The sequence below is a fragment of the Elephas maximus genome, chromosome 18 (assembly GCF_024166365.1).
Source record: "Elephas maximus indicus isolate mEleMax1 chromosome 18, mEleMax1 primary haplotype, whole genome shotgun sequence".
Classification (NCBI taxonomy): domain Eukaryota; kingdom Metazoa; phylum Chordata; class Mammalia; order Proboscidea; family Elephantidae; genus Elephas; species Elephas maximus.
This window is the reverse complement of record NC_064836.1, coordinates 32,754,092-32,774,059: the sequence shown is the minus strand read 5'-3', so window position 1 is coordinate 32,774,059 and position 19,968 is coordinate 32,754,092. Positions and strand designations below refer to the sequence as shown.

Below are 19,968 nucleotides of genomic sequence, written 5' to 3'. Positions count from 1 at the left end.
TCTTCTGGGGAGTTTTTTCTCTTATGGAATGTATTTCTCTGTTTTCAAAGAAAACTCAAAGGTTTCATTTTGCATTATGGTAAAACACTACCCTGCATGCTGGGTTACAGTAGGGTTCAGAAAAAACATGGTCCAAACCCTCATGTAGCTTGCACTTGGGTGAGGAAGCAAAGGATAACCTAGAACAGAAACAAATTTCTAGTTACAAGTGGTGGTGGTGGTGGTGGTGGTTGGGGAGAGATAGCTCTTCAGGTTGAGTTGTTGGAGAATGCACCTGTGAGGTGAAGAAACAGCTCTGAACTGAAGTGTTTATCAGCCAAGTAGAGTGGAGAGGAGAGCGCACCATAACTTCATTTCCCAGGTGTAGATGTAATTAAGGTGGTAGTGTTGGCAATGATTTTCTGTTTTGATAGAATGGACACTTAGGAAATATTTAGGAGACTTAGGAATGGACACTTACGAAAAATTAATTACCCTTTAAAATAATTTTCTTCTTTTCCGTTTTTCATTCCAGAATTTGTCACAAACTCCAGTGCTTAGAGAACTACTGAAAGAAGTAAAAATGTCTGGAACAATTGTGAAAATCGAGCCTCCTGATTTGGCACTCACAGTATGTACTTCAGAATTTTCTCTTAAAGTCAGTAACCTACCTCTCTCTGAATGTCCACATTCTAAATTATTTGAAAGAATTGACACTCGTTTCCACCTTTTTTATTTGCTTTTGTTCTGTTTGAGATTACAAAGTTATAATAGAAGTTATATGGAACTTCTGAAATTTAGTTTTTTACTTGAGGGTCATGTTCTTCTGTGTTCTAGTGTTGGGTGTCCTTAGGAACATTACTGATATTTGTGAAGCCCTAGACCTGTATTCCACCACTTGTCCATTGGTTATTGTACTGAGGTGGCGTGCGTGTTGCTGTGATGTTGGAAGCTATGCCGCTGATATTTCAAATAACAGCAGGGTCACCCATGGTGGACAGGTTTCAGCGAGGCTTCCAGACTAAGACTAGGAAGTGGTCTACTGAAGAAATTGACTGGTGAAAACCTTATGAATAGCAGCAGAACATTGTCTGATATAGTGCTGGAAGATGAGCGCCTCAAGTTGGAAGGCACTTGATACAACTGGAGAAGAGCTGCCACCTCAAAGTAGAGTCGACCTCAGTGACGTGGATGAAGTCAAGCTTTTGGGACCTTCATTTACTGATGTGGCACGACTGAAAATGAAAAGAAATGCTGCAAACATCCATTAGTAATCAGAACATGGAATGTACAAAGTACCAATCAAGGAAAATCGGAAGTTGTCAAAAATGAAACGAAACGGTTGAACCTCAATATCCTAGGCGTTAGTGAGCTGAAAGGGACTGGTATTGGGCATTTTGTATCGGACAATCATATGGTCTGCTATGCGGGGAATGACAAGTTGAGGAGGAACGGCATCACGTTTATTGTCAAAAAGAATAAGATCTATCCTGAAGCACAACGCCATCAGTGATAGTTTAATGTCCATATGCCTACAATGAAGACCAGTTAATACAACTATTCAAGTTTACACACCAGCCACTAATGCCAAAGATGAAGAAATTGAAGACTTTTACCAACTTCTGCAATCTGAAATTGATCAAACATGCAATCAAGATGCATTGATAATTACTGGTGATTGTGAGGTAAAAGTTGGAAATGAAGAAGGATCAGTTGGTGATAAGAGTAATGACGCCAGAGATCACATGTTAGAATTTTGCAAGACCAACGACCTATTTATTGGAAATACCTTTTTTCAACAACATACATGGTAACTATATCCATCGACCTTGCCAGATGGAATACATAAGAATCAAATAGGCTACACCTGTGGGAAGAGATGATGGAGAAGTTCAGTATCATTAGTTACAAGGCCAGTGGCAGACTGCAGAACAGACCATCATCGCTCATGTGCACATTCAGGGTGAAACTGAAGAAAATTAGAACAAGTCCATGAGAGCCAAAATAGGACCTTGAGTATATCTCACCTAAATTTAGAGACCATCTCAAGAATAGATTTGACGCATTGAACGCTAATGACCAAAGACCTGACCAGTTGTGGATGGTGTCGACATCATACAGGAAAAAAGCAAAAGTCAAGGGAGAAAGAAAAGACCAAAGTGGATGTCAGAAGAGACTCTGAAACTTGCTCTTGAATGTAGAGTAGCTAAAGTGAATGGAAGAAATGAAGTAAAAGAGCTGAACAAAAGATTTCAAAGAGTGGCTTGAAAAACAAAGTAAAGTATAAAGAAATGTGCAAAGAGGTGGAGTTAGAAAACCAAAAAAGGAAGAACATGCTTGTTACTTTTAAGTTGAAAGAACTAAAGGAAAAATTCAAGTCTCAAGTTGCAACATTGAAGAATGCTGTGGGCAAAATATTGAACAGTGCAGGAATTATCAAAAAAAGATGGAAGAAATACACAGCATACTGTACCAAAAAGAATTGGTTGATGATCAGCCATTTCAGAAGTTAGCATATAATCAAGAACTGATGGTATTAAAGAAGTCTAACCTGCACTGAAGTCACTGGTGAAAAACAAGCCTCCAGGAATTGATGGAATGCCAACTGAGATGTTTCATCAAACAGAGGCAGTGCTGGAAGTGCTCACTCGTCTGTGTAAAGAAATTTGGAAGACAGCTACCTGGCCAACCAACTGGAAGAGATCCACGTTTGTGCCCATTCCAAAGAAAGCTGGTCCAGCAGAATGCGGAAATTCTCAAATGACACCATTAGTATCACATGCCAGTGAAATTTTGCTGAAGATCGTTCAAAAATGGTTACAGCAGTATATTGACAGGGAACTGCCAGAAACTGGAGCCAGATTTAGAAGAGAACATGGAACAAGGGATATCATTGCTGATGTCAGATGGGTCTTGGCTGAAAGCAGAGCATACCCAGAAAGGTGTTTCCATGTGTTTTATTGACTACGCAAAGGCACTAAACCGTGTGGATCATAACAAATGATGGGTAACATCATGAAGAATGAGAATTCTAGAATACTTAATTGTGCTCATGTGGAACTTGTACATAGACCAAGAGGCAGGCAGTTGTTGGGACAGAACAAGGGAATTAAAATCAGGAAAGGTGTCCATTACCTTTCACCATACCTATTCAATTTGTATGCTGAGCACATGATCCGAGAAGCTGGACTGTATGAAGAAGAACTCGGCATCTGGATTGGAGGAAGGCTCATTGACAATCTGTAATACACAGGTGACACAACCTAGCTTGCTGGAAGTAAAGAGTGCTAGAAACACTGGAAAGTCAAAGACAACAGCCTTCGGTATGGATTGCATCTCAGCATAAACAATCCTCACAACTGGGCCAGTAGGCAACATCATGATAAACAGAGAAAATATTGACGTTGTCAAGGATTCCATATTACTTGGATCCACAATCAGTGCTCATGGAAGCAGCAGTCAGGAAACCAGGTGATGTATTGCATTGGGCAAATCTGCTGCAAAAGACCTTTTGAAGTATTAAAAAGTGATGATGTCACCTCGAGGACTAAGGTGCCCCTGTCCCAAGCCATGGTATTTTCAGTGGCCTCATATGCATGTGAAAGGTGGACAGTGAGTCTCAAGGCTGTAGAAGAAATGATGCCTTTAAATTATAATGTTGGTGAAGAATATTGAATATACCATGGTCTGCTAGAAGAATGAACAAATCTGTCTTAGAAGTACAGCCAGAATGCTCCTTAGAAATGAGTATGGTGAGATCTTGTTTCATGTACTGAAGAAGGACATCATGCTGGGTAAGGTGGAGGGTCAGTGAAAAAGAGGAAGACCCTCAACAAGATAGACTGACCCAATGGTTGCAACAATGGGCTCAAGCATAACAAGGATTGTGCTGATGGCACAGGACCGGGCAGTGTTTTTTTCTCTTGCACATAGCCTTCGTGTGAGTGGGAACTGACTCAATGGCACCTGACAATAACAGGCTTATGTTATTATTTTTAACTTCTCTTAAGGTGATTGCTGTGTTGCCAGATGAGGTTTGCCTTATTTGTTTTTACTATGTTTTTCTTTGTCTTTTCTGTTTTTATATGGCAGTAAATTCTTCACAGCCTAAAACCGAAATTTAAAAAATAAAACAAAATCCGTTGCCATCGAGTTAGTTACCACTCATGATGACCCTATGTGTTACAGAGTAGAACTGATCTATAGGGTTTTCTTGGTTGTAATCATTATGGGAACAAATCGCCATGTTTTTCTTTTCCACCGCTGCTGGTTGGTTTCAAACCACCGACCTTTACATTGGTAGTCGAGTGCAAACTGAGCCAATAAATAGAGCTAAATTCTTTATAGGACAGGCTAGGGCCAGAAAAGGAGCTCTAGTGGTGGAGAGGTTAAGCACTCAGCTGCTGACCAAAAGGTCAGCGGTTTGAACCCACCAGCCGTTCCTCAGGAGAAAGATGTGGCAGTCTGCTTCTGTAAAGATTACAGCCTTGGAAAGCCTCTGGGGCAGTTCCACTCTGTCCTGTGGGGCTGCTCTGAGTTGGAATCAACTCGATGGCAAGGGGTTTGGTTTTTGGTAGGAACAGAAAGTTTATCTTGTGATGCGCATTTTAAACTTTTAAATGGCAGTTCTATGAACAATATTGGCAGTATATGTTAACTAATTACATTTTGGTAAGTTATCCCAGAACCTGACTGAAGAAAATAATTTTATTCTTATGTTCAGGAACCCTTAGAGGTAAACCTCGAGCCTCCAGGACCTCTTACTTTGGCCCTGAGCCAGTTTCTTAATGAGATGCAAGAGACCAAAAAGGGAATCGTGACACCTAAGGAACTCTTTTCTCAGGTCTGTAAAAAGTGAGTATCCACTTCGGTTGTGCTTTTAGTGCCTCAGTAAGACGCTGAGAAATAAAAACAGTAGCATTAGAGTCAACCCAGTACGCAGCGGTAAGTCAGAAAGTATTGCTCCTAGGGTTCCCATTGACAGGACGATCACAGGGGCTTATTATGAAGAAAATTTTAAGAAAATTGAAAACTACATTGGTGAAAAAAAGGACAGGAAAGCCGCACTGAGGAATTTTTTTCTGTCACGAAAACGCGCTTGCTCATTCCTCAAGGGTAGCAAGGGCTGTCCTGTGAGAATTTCACTGGGAAGCCTTACCCCATCCACCCTCCAGCCCTGATCTTGCCGCTTCAGCCTTCTTTGTGTTCCCCAAATTCAAAGAATATTTAAGAGGAACACTAAGCCCCTGAAGGATGCGAAAACTGCCATTCTGACCTGCAAATCGGAGAGCATAGGATCCTTTGGGGAAGGGTTAGAGAGATGGAAACCCTACCTTAGAAGTGTGTAGACCTAGGTGGAGGATATGTTGAGAAACAGTAGCTTCATATTCTGATTTTTTTGTTTAGTAAAGGTTTCTGTGATTTTGTGGCAATACTTTTTGACTTAATCTCGTATACGTTAAGGCATGGTTTATTTCAGTTGAATTAACACGTATTTTAAGCGAAAGTTAAATCTGCCAAGGTTATTACTGGACGAGATAGAAATTTTGAGAAAGTAGAGACACCGTGACATTTGAGATACAAGCCTAAGGTTTTGTAAACGCAGCTTCGTACCTTAGGAGGCTCATAATGTCTTCTCTTTCCCCGTAGAGCAGTGCGGTTTAAAGGCTATCAGCAGCAAGACAGCCAGGAGCTGCTTCGCTATCTATTGGATGGGATGAGAGCGGAAGAACACCAAGTGAGCGTATTATGGCATTGTATTTTAGAATCCCACCTTCGTCAACTTGTCTGTGATTTGATGTTTTGAGGGTTATTAAAGCAGTGGAGCCTAATGATCGGGGCCATTGTACTTTTTTTAGCATTTTTTTCTACACTGGCCATGGCAGCCAGTCTGTTTTCATCATTAAAGTGAATTGAGAGTTAGCAGTGAGGCTCCTTTCTGTGACGCCCTAGATTATTGACGTTTGCAGCATTGTTGTTCAGTGAGGTTCTGCTGTGCCAGCCTTGAGCAGGAGAGTGGCAAGTACTGGAAAACATTGCTCCCCACACAGCTCCCAGCTGCACCCTCCTGAGTGCCACTGAGCAGTTTTGAATCTAGGAAGCCTTTTCGTTTTGTACGAGTCGGGGAATATTTGTTACATTTAAAGTTTTTGTTAACTGCTAAGATAGGAAATAACGTATTTGGGAATGTGAATGTAATTAATAACAGTAATAGTGATGGCGACAATAATAAACATTTATTTTGCTCTGACTTTATACCGGACACTATGCTCAGTGTTCTGTGTGAATGGCCTTACTCAGTCCTCACAGCCATCCTGTGAAACGGATGACGTTGTCATTATTACTCTTAGATTCTGAAGCCAGGATGCAGGCAGGCTCAGTACCTGGTCTGAGGCTGCCTAGTGGCGATGGAGCTGGGCTTTGAGCTTGGGAGTCTGTTTCTGTAGCTCCCACTCACTGCTCAGCTTCTAGCATGAGATATTCCCGTGGCCTTCCCAAAGGAGGTGGGCATGTTCTAAAAAATTGGCTTGGGTAGGTTAAGAACTTGAAATTAAGATAGTGCCTTTATTCAGTGGCTAGCGATTGTTTCATAAGCACAGTTATTTTTAGCTCTTTTAAATAATTTTGAAAGGGTGATTTTGGAACTATTAATTTTTGTGTCAGTAAGTCTGTGGAGCTATATCTTGATTGCTTTCTTAATTATGTCCTTTCTAAGGAAAATGACTGAAATTTAAAATTTAATAGTGTATATATCCATTTTATTGTTTTTAGAGAGTGAGTAAAGGAATTCTTAAAGCATTTGGTAATTCTACTGAAAAATTGGATGAAGAACTAAAAAATAAAGTTAAAGGTAATGTCTGGCTTTTTGAACTAAAACACTGTAGTAGAGTTCCTCTGTACCTTAGGACAAGATTGCTACTAGTGATGTATTTCAAATCCATAGTTACCAACATAGAACGTCTATCACTTTTTTTTTTTTTCTAAATCATTCAGTCTTCAAAAGGTGAATACTTTAGAAAAACTTAACTTTGGCGTAGTCTTTTTATGCAGTGTTAAAATGGACCTTTTAAAGCTAGAGCTAAGATGACATCCCAATTTGATTTTTCAAAAGTTTAGGATTATAATTAGCGATGAGAGAATCATACTTGCCTTTGTGAAAATGGCAGTGGCTGTGTTATTAGTCATGGAGCCACCTTAGTTCTTGCTGTTATCAGGCGTTTAAAGATGCAGGACTTTGCCCAGTAGAACTTTTCGTGACATGGCAATGTTCTTCATCTGTGCTGTCTGATACAGCAGCCACCAGCCACAGGCACTGCTTGAGCACTTGAAATGTGGCAAGTGCAGCTGACGGAGTAAATTTTTATTTAATTTTAGTTAATTTACATTTAGATGGCCACATGTTTAACGATTACTATGTTAGACAGCACAGATTAGAATCGGCACGCAGCCAGCCACCCTTTCCTTTTGGTCCCCTTTAGGACCTGTCCAGTAACAGAATCATTACAATGTCCAAAAAATATGTTTCTGCATAAATGGACACCTGACATTTGAATAAGGCTTGTAAATTTCATGCGATTAGAAAATTATATATCCAAGTTGTAAAATTATATCACTTTATATTAAACTTGTCAGTACTCTTCAGGGAAATGGGAAGACTAAAAAGGAAGATTTCATCTGAAACATATTCCTGAAGTTTTGTTTATATAAAAAAGGAGGTCAATCTTAGCCTTCACAAAGCAAGTTACACGCGTTCTCTCCAAGTTTGCCACCATGCTGTTTTTTATTAATACTGAATGGAGGATGTGTTAGAAAAAAGCTAGGATGTCAACTAGCCTAGTCTGCGCTGCTTGTTTTACTAGTGGAGATGGTGATATATAGGAGGTTCCACCGACTTGCACAGTTTATTTTCCACTGGCTAGATCTTGGATGGAGCCCTGGTGGCGCCGTGGTTAAGCGCTAAGGCTGCTAACCAAAAGGTCGGCAGTTTGAATCCATCAGCCGCTCCTTGGAAACCCTATGCAGCAGTTCTACTCTGTCCTGTAGGGTTGCTATGAGTCAGATTCGACTCAACAGGAATGGGTAGATCTTGGATAAAACTTTATTTTCTTATTAATGACAAGTGATTGTATTATAGAATGTCATTACGCTTAAAGGTAGAGTGTGTGCTGCCGACCACCTGTACCATAAAAATAAAATTATGATAATTCTGGATAGAGTTAAAAAGTATGAGAATAGGAAATTAAAAATTTAAAGTTAGGTGAGTACGTAGTTTTAGCTTATTTTTTTCAATTAATTATATAAGGGTAGTTGATATGCTTCTTTCCTTCGTAGATTACGAAAAGAAGAAGTCAATACCCAGCTTTGTGGACCGCATCTTTGGTGGTGAACTGACAAGTACGATCATGTGTGACGAATGCAGAACTGTAAGTAGGTGTGGACATGCCTGCACTGATGGAGTGATATTAGTAGAGTACAGTTCATCAGCTTTTTCTTTGAGAAACAGAAACATCTAACATCCTGAGATATTCTTTGTTGAACTCTCCAAATATGCATGATTCTTTGCTGGGGATGTTAACACTTTATAAGTGTTGAAGAAGGTAATTAAACACTTTAATTCACTTCCCCTAATCCAGTGTTCTCAGCATTTGTGTAATTTTAAAATTTCATTTTCTTAAGCCTTTGTTTATTTTAAAACTCAGGACAGCAGGATCTTACTGTGTAATGTTTAAAGTGAATCTTTTCCTTCCTTTCACATTTTCTTTTTTGGTTGGTTAAGGTCTCCTTGGTTCATGAGTCTTTCCTTGATTTGTCTCTCCCAGTTTTAGATGACCAGGTAAGACCACTGAGTTGATTTTATTTAAGTAGATTGTTCTTCCTCTGTTAGGGTCTTTGCAGGAAAGCCGTGTCACTGGTTCCAAGTTCGTACGTTACTAGCCCATAGAGAAGTTTTTTTGAATCTGTTTGAGACAGAATAATTTTTAAGATTTTTTTTTTTTTTTTTTAAAGAAGTTGGTGTGTCTAGAATTCTTTAACTTTATTCCTTTAAATATTGGGAAGTATTTTCCCCACGTTAAAATTTATCTATTTTTATTATTTAAGGCTGACCACAACTCCCCTGTGATCCTGAGTCCATAAATATTGAGAGTATCTCAGTTTTAAGGCGTGTTCGTTGGGTCCATTTTGAATAACAGTGGTAAAAAAGAAAACACGACTTTATTGGATAAAGTATCATTCAGTGTCATATCAATCATGGGGTCTCTCAGCCTGGCAAGATCAAAGTCTCAGGAAACTTACTTTACTTTTTCTTTCTTTGAAACTATCATTTATGTGCAAAGAAAGGAGAGAGTAGGGAAGACGTGGTGTGACGTGCGGACACCAATAAACAGGAAGTGCATTTGGAAATGGACACGTGTCCAGTGTGAAACAAGCACATAGCCAGGAAAAGCCGCTACTTTCCTTTGTTACATTTGTGTGTGCAGTTGCTTTTTCTTTTTTTGCCGTTTTTGTTTGCTTGTTTTCTTAGTGTGTGACGATTGCTTTCTAGTATATGAGATGAATGTGTTTTGTCCTGGATGTGTTTTCAAATATTGTAGAAAATCGGTCTAGTGTAAAATCAAACCAAACCAAACCCGTTGCTATCAAGTCGATTCCGACTCCTAGTATAAAAGAGGAGTAGAAAAATATCTAGGTAACGTGAATTTTCTTTTCACTCAACAGCAGTTGTAAAATTTTATTTTTGACTCATATTCTCTTCATATTTTAAGAGTGGCAAGAAAAGTATAAATGATAAAAATCTAAAAAAGACAATGGAAGGTGAAGATAAAGACAGTGAGGAAGAAAAAGATAACGATAGTTACATAAAAGAAAGAAATGATATTTCTTCAGGAACAAGTAAACACTTACAGAAAAAAGCAAAGAAGCAAGCCAAAAAGCAAGCCAAGGTGGGTAATTACGAAGACAACTTCACTTTCCTAATTTTGTATTTTGAACTATCGAGTTTGTAGTCTGAATAACATTGGATGCTGTGATTTCATTTTCTCTCCAGCACTTTTTATTTGCCGATTTCAGAATTGGCCCATTTAGGGCTCTCTAGAGAGGCATATATCTTTCAGTGCATGTGAAGAAAAAGTTGTGCTTTTTTTGAATCCTGTATTACTTCTGACAACAGTTTCTAAAAAGTTTTAGTTCATTTTGAATTTTTCGAATTGTCACTACATCAACATGCACAAGTTTAAAGATACAATAAAAAAAAGCCAAAGCCAAACCTGTCACCATCAAGTCAATTCTGACTCATAGTGATCCTCTAGGACAGAGTAGAACTGCCCCATAATGTTTCCAAGGAGTGCCTGGTAGATTTGAACTGTTGACCTTTTGGTTAGCAGCTGAGCTGTTAACTACTGCACTACCAGGGCTCCAAAGATCTAATCAGATGTAGGATAAGTCACCCTCCCACCATTTTTTTTATCTTGTCCAGTATTCCTTGCCATAGGTAACCACTTTCATTAGTTTCTTACCAACTTTTCTGGAGCCTCTTTTGGCAAATATGAGCAAATACGATTAAAGAGTCTTGTTCCCCCCCACTCCCCTTTATTTTTTTTACTGTACAGTCAGTTCCGGATCTTGGCTTTTATTTTCGTTGACTAGATATTTGGAGATCTTTTCATATCAGAATACAGAGCTTCTTTATTCCTTTTCTTTTTTAACAGCTGCATAGTATTGGATTTTACAAACCCACTGGCTGTCTGGTCAATGCTGACTCATGACGACCCCACATGTTATAGACTAGAACTGCTCCATAGGGCTGTCTGGGCTGTAATCTTTATGGAAGCAGATTGCCAGACCTTTCGTCTGTGGTGCCGCTGGGTGGGTTTGAACTGCCTACCTTTCGGTTAGTAGCTGATTGCAAACCACTTGTGCCATCCACAGACCTCTTCCATTTTATAGATCTACCTTGATTTGTCCATTTCTCTGTTGATTTTAGTTGTTTGTAGTCTTTTCCTACAATATCCAATCTGCCAGCAATAAATAATCCTGTTCATATGTCATCAGTAGGATAAATTTTGAGAAGAGGGATTGCATTTGTGATTTTGACAGCTAGTACCAAATTGTCCTCCACGGGTGGTACCGATTTGTATTCCCGCCAGAAATATATGAGGCATTCTTTGTCTCTCTGTGCTTGATTTTTGCCAGTCTGATATATGGAAAATATTATCTCGATATAGTTTTATTTTGCATTTATTTTAGCATAAGTGAGGGTCAGCGTATTTTTATGTTTGGGAGCCGTTTGTATTTCCTTTTATGTGACGTGTTCATTCGTATCCTTCTCCCCATTTTCCTCTTGTGTGGTGCTCTGTTTTTAACCGAAACACATCAGCAGCCATTTGTGTCCCATCTGCCCCCTTCAGCCTCCTGGTGTTACACATTTGTCTCACAGGGACTGTGTTTTCAGTTGCAGCCACAAATGCTGACTCCTCTGAGTCTTTAGGCATTCTAGCAACAGAAATCTTGATGAAATGCCTTTTTGATTCTACTTGGAATTAGGCTGTGACAACAAAGACAATTTTGGTGGGGGCATGTCCTTTACTGTTCGCTGTACACGCTCCTTCCTTGCCTCCTTCCTTAACCTTGTTCAGTCAATTCCTGGATTGTTTTTTCTCCATGTCTGTGTCCAGGCCTGTCCCGTGCTTGTATGTCCTTGAATTTTCAGTTCATTTTTTATCTCCTCAGCAAAACCTTGACCAAGTCGTTACACCTCACATTGATTCATCTCTTCCTGTAGTGTGTGTGGGCCGAGCTGCCATGGGGCATAACATTTGGCAGCTTCGGTTTCCAGTTTTAGTACTCGGCTTAGACTTGTGTCAGGCCATGTCTCGTGCCTGTTTATCTGCCCCCGTGTGACAATTTTAAATAGTTGGTCGTGGTTTTTTTGCTTTCAACTGAAGAATTGTCCTCTGTAATTTACTTGGTTCGTGTAGTAAATGAACTGACACTGAGGGTAGCCTCTTCCTGACTAACTTGGTGATTTTTGATTGATAAGCAGCAGAATCTGATGTGGCCCACATGTTCATGTGCAGGCTCGCTTGCTTCCCTGTTTTAAAACAAATCCTTTATACTCTTTACACAGAACCAGCGAAGGCAACAGAAAATCCAGGGAAAAGTTCTTCTTTTAAGTGGTATCCGTACCATTGACAATCCTGAAGATAATGAATGTGATGCTGAAGTGTCACTTCAGGGGGAAGTGGGTGTTAAGTCCAGCCATGTCTCAGAAGAGGACGTTATTGATAAAGAAAATTCTGTCAGTCAGAAAGATTTGAATGGCCAAGAGAAAGTGATAGAAAATGTAACTGACAGTCAGAATTCCACAGAAGAGGTAGATGTGGAAAACGTCCACGGGGATAACGTTCTGGAGGCTTTGGCATCTTCCCCCACTGAATGCACTGAGAATTTAAACGGCATCTACCTGAAGGAAGGGAGCGATGGAGAAGTGGACATCTCCAGTGGCTTTAAAAACCTTAACTTGAATGCTGCTCTTCAGCCCGAGGAAATAAATATAGAGATTCTGAATGACAGTCATACTGCTGGGACAAAGATCTATGAGGTTGTAAATGAAGATCCAGAAACTGCTTTCTGTACGCTTGCCAACAGGGAAGCTTTCAATACCTATGAGTGTTCAATCGAGCACTGTTTATACCAGTTCACGCGTAATGAGAAACTTCGAGATGCGAATAAACTGCTTTGTGAAGTATGCTCACGGAGACAGTATAACGGACCAAAGGCAAATATAAAAGGTATCTAGATTCTCTTGCTGTAAGTAAAATCACCATGTATAGTATGTTTTGCACTGCATAGACATATTCCTGTTCTATCAGTATTTGGATGGCATCAACAAATGCTCTCTGCTTTGTAAATATTTTGATAGAAAGATGAAGCAGAGCGTTGTTGAAATGGCTAGTGCTTTATGGCATCCCCCCCGCACCCCCCCCAAAAAAAACCAAACCACTTGCCACTGAATCGATTATTACTCAGCAACCCTATAGGACAGAGTAGAACTGCCCCGTAGAGTTTCCAAGGAGCGCCTGGAGGATTTGAACCTTTTGCTTAGCAGATGCAGCTCTTAACCACTGTGCTACCAGGGTTTCCTTACGGTCTCCCAGCAGCAGTTAAAGTGGACTTGTTTGCTGTCCCACACCTCTCCCTGTGGGTAAATCACCCTGTTGGATGCTCCCACACAGCCTTGTGACTAACGGTATCTCTCTCTTGGTATCAGCAGTTAGCGTTTGTGCCGCCCTTGTCTCCCAGGAAGCCACACTAATCCGTGTGCTAATGTGACATGTCCTGTGCGAGGTATCGGGAGGACAGTGCTTTCTTAAAATCTTCCTCAGATAGTGGAGCAAAAAAGTATTTACAACCTTCTCCCGCCTTTTTTTTTCCAGTTTGGATAGTGGGATTGTGGGGGCAGGAGAGACCCTAGGAACTGTTGAAGTGTTTTCATTCTAGCTATTTATTTACGTGTAGATGCAAAAAGTAAGTTGTGTTGCTTTTAAAGCAGTTCTGTTTGCTTTATAGCGGGGGTTGGCACGCCGCAGCCCCCAGGCCAAGTCTAGCCTGCTGCCTGTTACCGTATGGTCTGCGAGCTAAAGATGGTTTTTATACATGAACATTTGCAGCTGATTTGATGATAAGGAACACAGATATTGAACCTCAATTAAGTGAAACGTTACCCCCCAAAAGAATCCCATTCTTCTCACTAGTCAGTAAGCATCTATTAAAAAATCATATTCAATTATTGTCTTTTGAATTTCATTAATAAATACTTGTGGAAAAATTTCTTTTGTATTATCTGGCCCTTTGCAGAAAAAGTTTGCCAGTCCTTGAGTTGGAGGTCTGAAATGACTTGGTAGCATATCTAAACGTTTCCGAGGCCTAACCAAGATTTTCACGCTGCTAAAATGTCTTTGTTTCTTTAGGTGAAAGGAAACATGTTTACACCAATGCCAAAAAGCAGATGCTCATTTCTCTTGCCCCTCCTGTCCTCACTCTTCATTTAAAGAGATTTCAGCAGGTACCCTTGTTTGTCTCTGTTATTCAATATCTGTTTGAAACATGGTTCTTAGTTTGCTAGTGCTGCTATAACAGAAATACCACAAGAGGGTGGCTTTGAAGAGCAGAAATTTATTTTCTCACAGTTCTGGAGGCTAAAAGCCCAAATCAGGGCCTCAGCTATGTCACTTCCTCCCTTGTCAGTAGCCTTGGGCCTTGGTTCTTGGCCAGCCTCACATGGCAGCTATCTTCCCCAGTGTCTGCTCGCCCTGTGTCTGATGTTCTTTCTATATATAAATCAGAAGGGATGAGGTTTAGGACACACCCTAGACTAGTATGGCCCCATTCTATAACCAAGAAAACCCTGTTCCCAAATGGGGCTTACACCCCCAGGAATGTTAGGATCCCAGCACGTGTTTTAGGGGGACACGTTCGGTCCGTAGTGACATGTAACATGTTTTTTGCCACCATCTCAACATATTACTGTGTTTCTTTGGTTTTCTCTCTTAACGCTAATAACAAGGAAGTAGGAAAGTGAGAAATACACAAGAGTAAGAAAGTGATGAAGATATGCGTCAAGGTAGAGGAGCAATTTAGGCACCATCCTTAATCAGTTTTACTAGCATTCATGTTGCTCTTTTTAGTAACATTGGCATTTTATTCTAATGTTAATTTCAGGTTAAAAAAAAAAAAAAGGGACCAGTTTTCTAGCTGTATTTTAAACTGCAAAAGATACAACAGTAAACTCTTCATTGTACTCTTAAAAAAAAACTCTTAGGCACCTTAAAAACCAAAAACCAAACCGACTGCCATCGAGTTGATTCCGACTCATAGCGACTTTAAAGAACAGAGTAAAACTGCCCCATAGAGTTTCCAAGGAGCACCTGGTGGATTCAAACTGCCAACCTTTTGGTTAGCAGCCGTAGCTCTTAACCACTAGGCCACCAGGGTTTTTAGTGATGTTTTTCTTACTGTTTTATGTGTGGTATCTTATTTTTTACTGACTCTTGATAACAGACATCGCAGTTTCATCATTTTGATGACCCCATCATTTCTGGAAAGGTTTTCTATTTTAATTTCAAATTTAATTCCAAACCTCCAAAATTATCTTCAGGATCTTCAGAATGTTCTTCTACCTATGGTTAGCATGGGCTTGGCCAGTTGGGTCTGTCTTAAAAATTGACTGAACTGGGGTAGAGAATGAGATTGAGATTGCTTGTGTCACGGGAAAGTGGTTTGTTACTGCTCAGTTTTAAACACTCAGAACATCTGGCTTGATCTGGCTTCTCTGGATGGCTAAAGCTCCTTCCACGGGAGCAGCTTTCTTAGTATGTTGTGGGGCTGTGTGTGCACACACTTAGCAACAGCAGACCAACTCAGCATCAGTTAGTGGTTAGGGGAAGAAGCGTCTCCTAAGAAGACTGACCTAGGGCTGGATGTTGGCATTCTTGATGGCACTAGAGAGGAACTGCTATTTACTTACTGTGCACAGCTTTTTCAGAACTCAATCTCTTATCCCTTTTTTTTTAGGCTGGTTTTAACCTACGCAAAATTAACAAACACATAAAATTTCCGGAAATCTTAGATTTGGCTCCTTTTTGTACTCTTAAATGTAAGGTAGGTGAAAATGGTCTTTATCTGGAAAATCCTTTTAAAAATCTATTTAAAGGAAAATCATAACTTATCACATAATCCAATAGCAGCTCACATAAATATGAATTGATGAGAATTCACTGAGTGGAGTGGGTCTTTCGATCTTTCTGTCTTTATAATTTCAAGGTTCATGATGTCGTTTTGAACATTAGGCTATTATTTCAGTTCCACAAACATTTTTGAACCCTAATTATTATGGCAGGCATGGTCTTGGGAGCTGAGAGGCACAAAACCAAAAGGGAGTAAAGATGTAACTGGCTTATTTCAGTTTAATGTGGAAAGTGTTATGGCTGGTACACACGGAGCAGGGATAATGTGCACACGACCCACCATGTTGGAGGCTCAGGGTAGGCTTTGTGCTGTAGACCATCCCTCAGGTAACACTAAAAGGAGGAGGAAAAGTGAGGGTGATGAACTGCCCAGCAGAAGGAACAGAGCAAAGGCACGGCAGCGTCACAGCATGACGTGTGCCAGAACTGTTAATATAAGCATTAAATTTTTTTTTTTTTTTTAGAGCTTAGGGAAGGAGCCCTGGTGGCATAGTGGCTGAGTGCTTGGCTGCTAACTGAAAGGTTGGTGGTTTGAACCCACAACTAACTGGCGATCTGCTTCCATAAGGAGTACAGCCTAGAAAACCCTACGGGGCAGTTCCACTCTGCCATGTGGGGTTGTTATGAGTCGGAATCGACTCGACAGCACCTGTCGACACCAGAGCTTATGATCGTACAAGGTGTAGGGACTGTTGGGAGATGAAGCCAGAGAAGTGAGACAGGAATGGGGTTTTGGAGGGCCATTATGGTGAGGAACTTGGGCTTCATTAGGTATGCAGTGGCGAGCCACTGAAGGGCTTAAAGCAGTGGCGTGATGTGGGCAGATCTGTGTATTAACGTAGGTTATTCGTTGAGTAGGGAGGCTGGGCTTTAGGAGAGAAAGATGAGACAGGGAAGTGAGTTAGGTAGCTGCTGAATTAGTTCAGCCCAGAGAGGATGAGAGCTTAAACTGGGGCAGTCAGGAAAAGGATGGAGAGGAGATGGAAGGAATATTCCTGGGAGTGAAATTCATCAGACTTATGATTGGCTCTGGAAGGCAAGGCCAAGACCGTTAGATGGATGCTGAGGGTGACCCCCGGGGCCTGGCTTGAGTGGCTAGGCAGATGAGAGGACCATGAACTGAGATGGAAAATACAGGAAGAAGAGCAGACTGGGAGGTGGAGGAAGAATAATGAGTTTGGTTTTGGATACGTTGAGTTCCAGGTATCTTTGAAATATTCATGTGGTTATGTCTAGAAAACATTTGGATGCACATGTCTGAAGCAGGGAGGGAGGTTAGGGGTGGAGAAAAAAATGAGGAAATCAACACAGAGGAGGTAATCAACACCATGAGAGGATAGGCTCTCTGGTTCAGAACGTGGAGGGAGAAAGAGAAGGGATGGCCAAGAACTGAATTCTGGGGAGGGTCTGCATGGAAGAGGTATAGCTCCAAGAGGATCTGAAAGAACTCTGTCTTGAAGAAGCTGGAGTCAGAGTGGCTATACTGGAGTAGTTGATTTGTACTACTTGCAGATTTCAAATACTGCAATATGAATGTATTGATAAAAGTCTTAATTTTTGTACAAAATTCGAAATGATGCTTGTTCCCCCTCCCCTCTCCCAATTAAAAATTCTCAAAGAAAAGTATAATTTCAGAGCTGGTATATAGAGTGGGTTATTATTATTATGTTAATACCACAGGGCAGGGCTACTTCAGCTGGTAAACAGAAGTACCTTTGGCCGGGTTTGTTTTAAATCAAGGTCATCAGGGTTTCCTCTTCTGTGTAAAATGCCATTGTCCTGTGTTCCACTTTCAAGGAGAGGACTAAGTGGCCTCAGGGTCAGAGTGTCAGAGACAAGGGCTAGGAAGTCTTTATGCATTAGATAATATAAAGGTCATGGGAAATTTTGCAAGAGCAGGGTAGGGACCTTCACTGGGTTGAGAAATCAGTCAAAATATTGGAAATGGAGTATGTAAGATATGTTAACAGGCTTGGCTCAGAAGGAAAAAGTGGTGGATGGATGAATTTTTGTTGTTTCATCAACTGTCTGGGAGACTTAAGTAGGTTTGCAGGCCAAGAGGAAAAACTAGAAGTTGAAGGTGTGGAAAAGAGGGATAACTGACTGAGCAAGGCTCTGGAGGCCACTGGGACCAGGATGAGGACCATAAGTTGGAGTTTCGTCTTTGAACAGAAGGGAGGTGATACCTCACCTTCCTGAGAATGGGCAGCCTGTAGTTGGGTAGGTTGTCTCTCATTGTTCCTGCAGTGGGAGGTGAGGTCAACTGTAGAGACTAGGGGGTGGGGGATAGGGAGAGGCTTAAGAGTGGTGAGGACGCCCTGGGTGGTGCAAATGGTTACGGCACTCAGCTGCTAACCGAAAGGTTGGAGGTTGAGCCCACCGAGAGGCACCTTGGAAGAAATGCCCGGCGATCTACATCTGAAAAGTCAGTCATTGAAAACGTCATGGAGCACAGTCCAACTCTGACACACGTGGGGTCACCATGAATCAGAATCGACTCGTGGCACCTAGAACTGGAAGAGGGCGGAAGTTTAGGCCAGTTGCTGCGAAGGGCATCCATGGATGAGAAGCTAACTAAAGACAAGATTGTATAGTTACATGAAGGCCCCTGATGAGGTGGAAGATCCTAAGTTTACCAGTCTGCATGGTTACGTAACATTTATACGCTCAGTGTATACGTATGTTCCTTAGCAGCAACAGCTGTCTGGGTATGGGATCAGAGATTCAAGGTGGGATTTGTATTGAATTGGGTGTGATGACAAGGTTGGTGTTAGGTATAAGAGAAGAGGTTATTTCCAAGAGTGATGCATGTGGTCTGACGTCTCAAGCTTTAATGTGCGTATGCATTACCTGGGAACCTTGTTAAAATACAAACTCTGGTTCAGTAGGTCTGGGTTGGAGTCTGAGAGTCTGCATTTCTAGGACACTGTCAGGTGATGGCAGATGCTGCCAGTCCAGGGACCACGTTTTGAGTAGGAAAGGTCTAGACTTCGTATGGGACACCAAAGGAGGCTTCATAGGCCAGGAGAAAATGAGGATTGGAGAAAGATGTGCCAGTCTGCTCCCGTAAAGTTTCAGCCTTGGAAACCCTATGGGACAGTTCTCCTCTGTCCTGTAAGGTTGCTATTAGTCAGAATCAACTCGACAACAGTGGGTTTGGGTTTTTGGTGTAAAGATACAGAATAAGAAAGATTAGAGTTGGAAGGATTGTGGACCAAAACTAGACAATTAGTATGATATCTGAGGTCAAACTTCTGAGTGATGACCCAAATCCAGAATAGTCCAGGTTGTGGTGGGCTAAAATGCAATGGCAGCGAAAAGACCCTGAGATTCATCCACGTGGCCCTGAAGTCCTTGAGGAACCTGATGGGACTCGGGGTGGCCAAGTATCAAGTTCTCCAGTGAATTTGGGTGCTTACAGACAGTACAGCTGAAGAGCCATGAATCCTATCCAGGAGGGCTTTCTACAAGAGAATGTAATGGAATAGTTGTCTGGAAGTGGCCCTGGGGCGCTGAGAGAATGCTTGTCCCTTTCCCAGCCCTGTGGCAAGCGGGGTCCACTCTCGGATGTCTGTAGGAGTAAGTGAGCCCTTGAGACACGGTGAATGTGCTTCTCACCAACTTCTAGAGAGCGTTTGAAAATGTAAGGGGTGCTACTGCCTCCTGTCAAAGGCTTACATTTCTGGGCAGGGACCAGGATAGTAGGTAGGGATATTAAGGTATTCAGGAATTATCTGATCCCAAAAGTTGCTTAAGGAACAATTTCAGTTGTTCACTATCTGAATAAACAAATGGATTCCAAATGGCCTGAGGTTTATGGTTCTTCCAGCAGAGAGATGGTAGTGACAACTTCCAGTAAAAACCTACGTGAGGTATTAGCAAGGAGGCTGAGAAGAGGAAGGGAGAAACAGTTAAGGTCAGAGACTCACGAATGATTTCTGTATTCTCAAACAGTTTAAAATCATCTTGCCAGCAGAATCTGTGTAACTGGGACAAGAACTAACACTTTCGAATTCTCTTCATTTTTAAAGAATGTCGCTGAAGAAAATACAAGGGTACTCTATTCCTTATACGGAGTCGTTGAGCACAGTGGCACTATGAGGTCTGGACACTATACTGCCTACGCCAAGGCAAGGACTGCAAACAGCCATCTCTCTAACCTTGTTCTCCACGGTGACATTCCACAAGGTAGGGCATCTTGGAAAATTCCAGCATTATGGCAAAACCAAAAAATAATGAACTTGAG

At 41.2% G+C, this 19,968-nt stretch overlaps 1 protein-coding gene across 4 annotated transcripts in view; it reads left to right on the top strand.

Moving 5' to 3' along the window:
• Positions 1-19,968, top strand: part of USP16 (ubiquitin specific peptidase 16) — a 30,615-nt gene that overhangs the window by 10,170 nt on the left and 477 nt on the right. For 2 of the 4 annotated variants that reach the window (XM_049858643.1, XM_049858645.1), the window contains exons 7-17: positions 515-610; positions 4,703-4,833; positions 5,629-5,716; positions 6,751-6,829; positions 8,311-8,402; positions 8,756-8,812; positions 9,744-9,920; positions 12,104-12,767; positions 13,947-14,041; positions 15,550-15,636; positions 19,754-19,910. In XM_049858643.1, the coding sequence (XP_049714600.1) occupies positions 515-610; positions 4,703-4,833; positions 5,629-5,716; positions 6,751-6,829; positions 8,311-8,402; positions 8,756-8,812; positions 9,744-9,920; positions 12,104-12,767; positions 13,947-14,041; positions 15,550-15,636; positions 19,754-19,910 (1,723 nt within the window). The remainder of the gene's footprint in view (positions 1-514; positions 611-4,702; positions 4,834-5,628; positions 5,717-6,750; positions 6,830-8,310; positions 8,403-8,755; positions 8,813-9,743; positions 9,921-12,103; positions 12,768-13,946; positions 14,042-15,549; positions 15,637-19,753; positions 19,911-19,968) is intronic. The other 2 variants (XM_049858646.1, XM_049858647.1) reach the window with 2 other exon arrangements.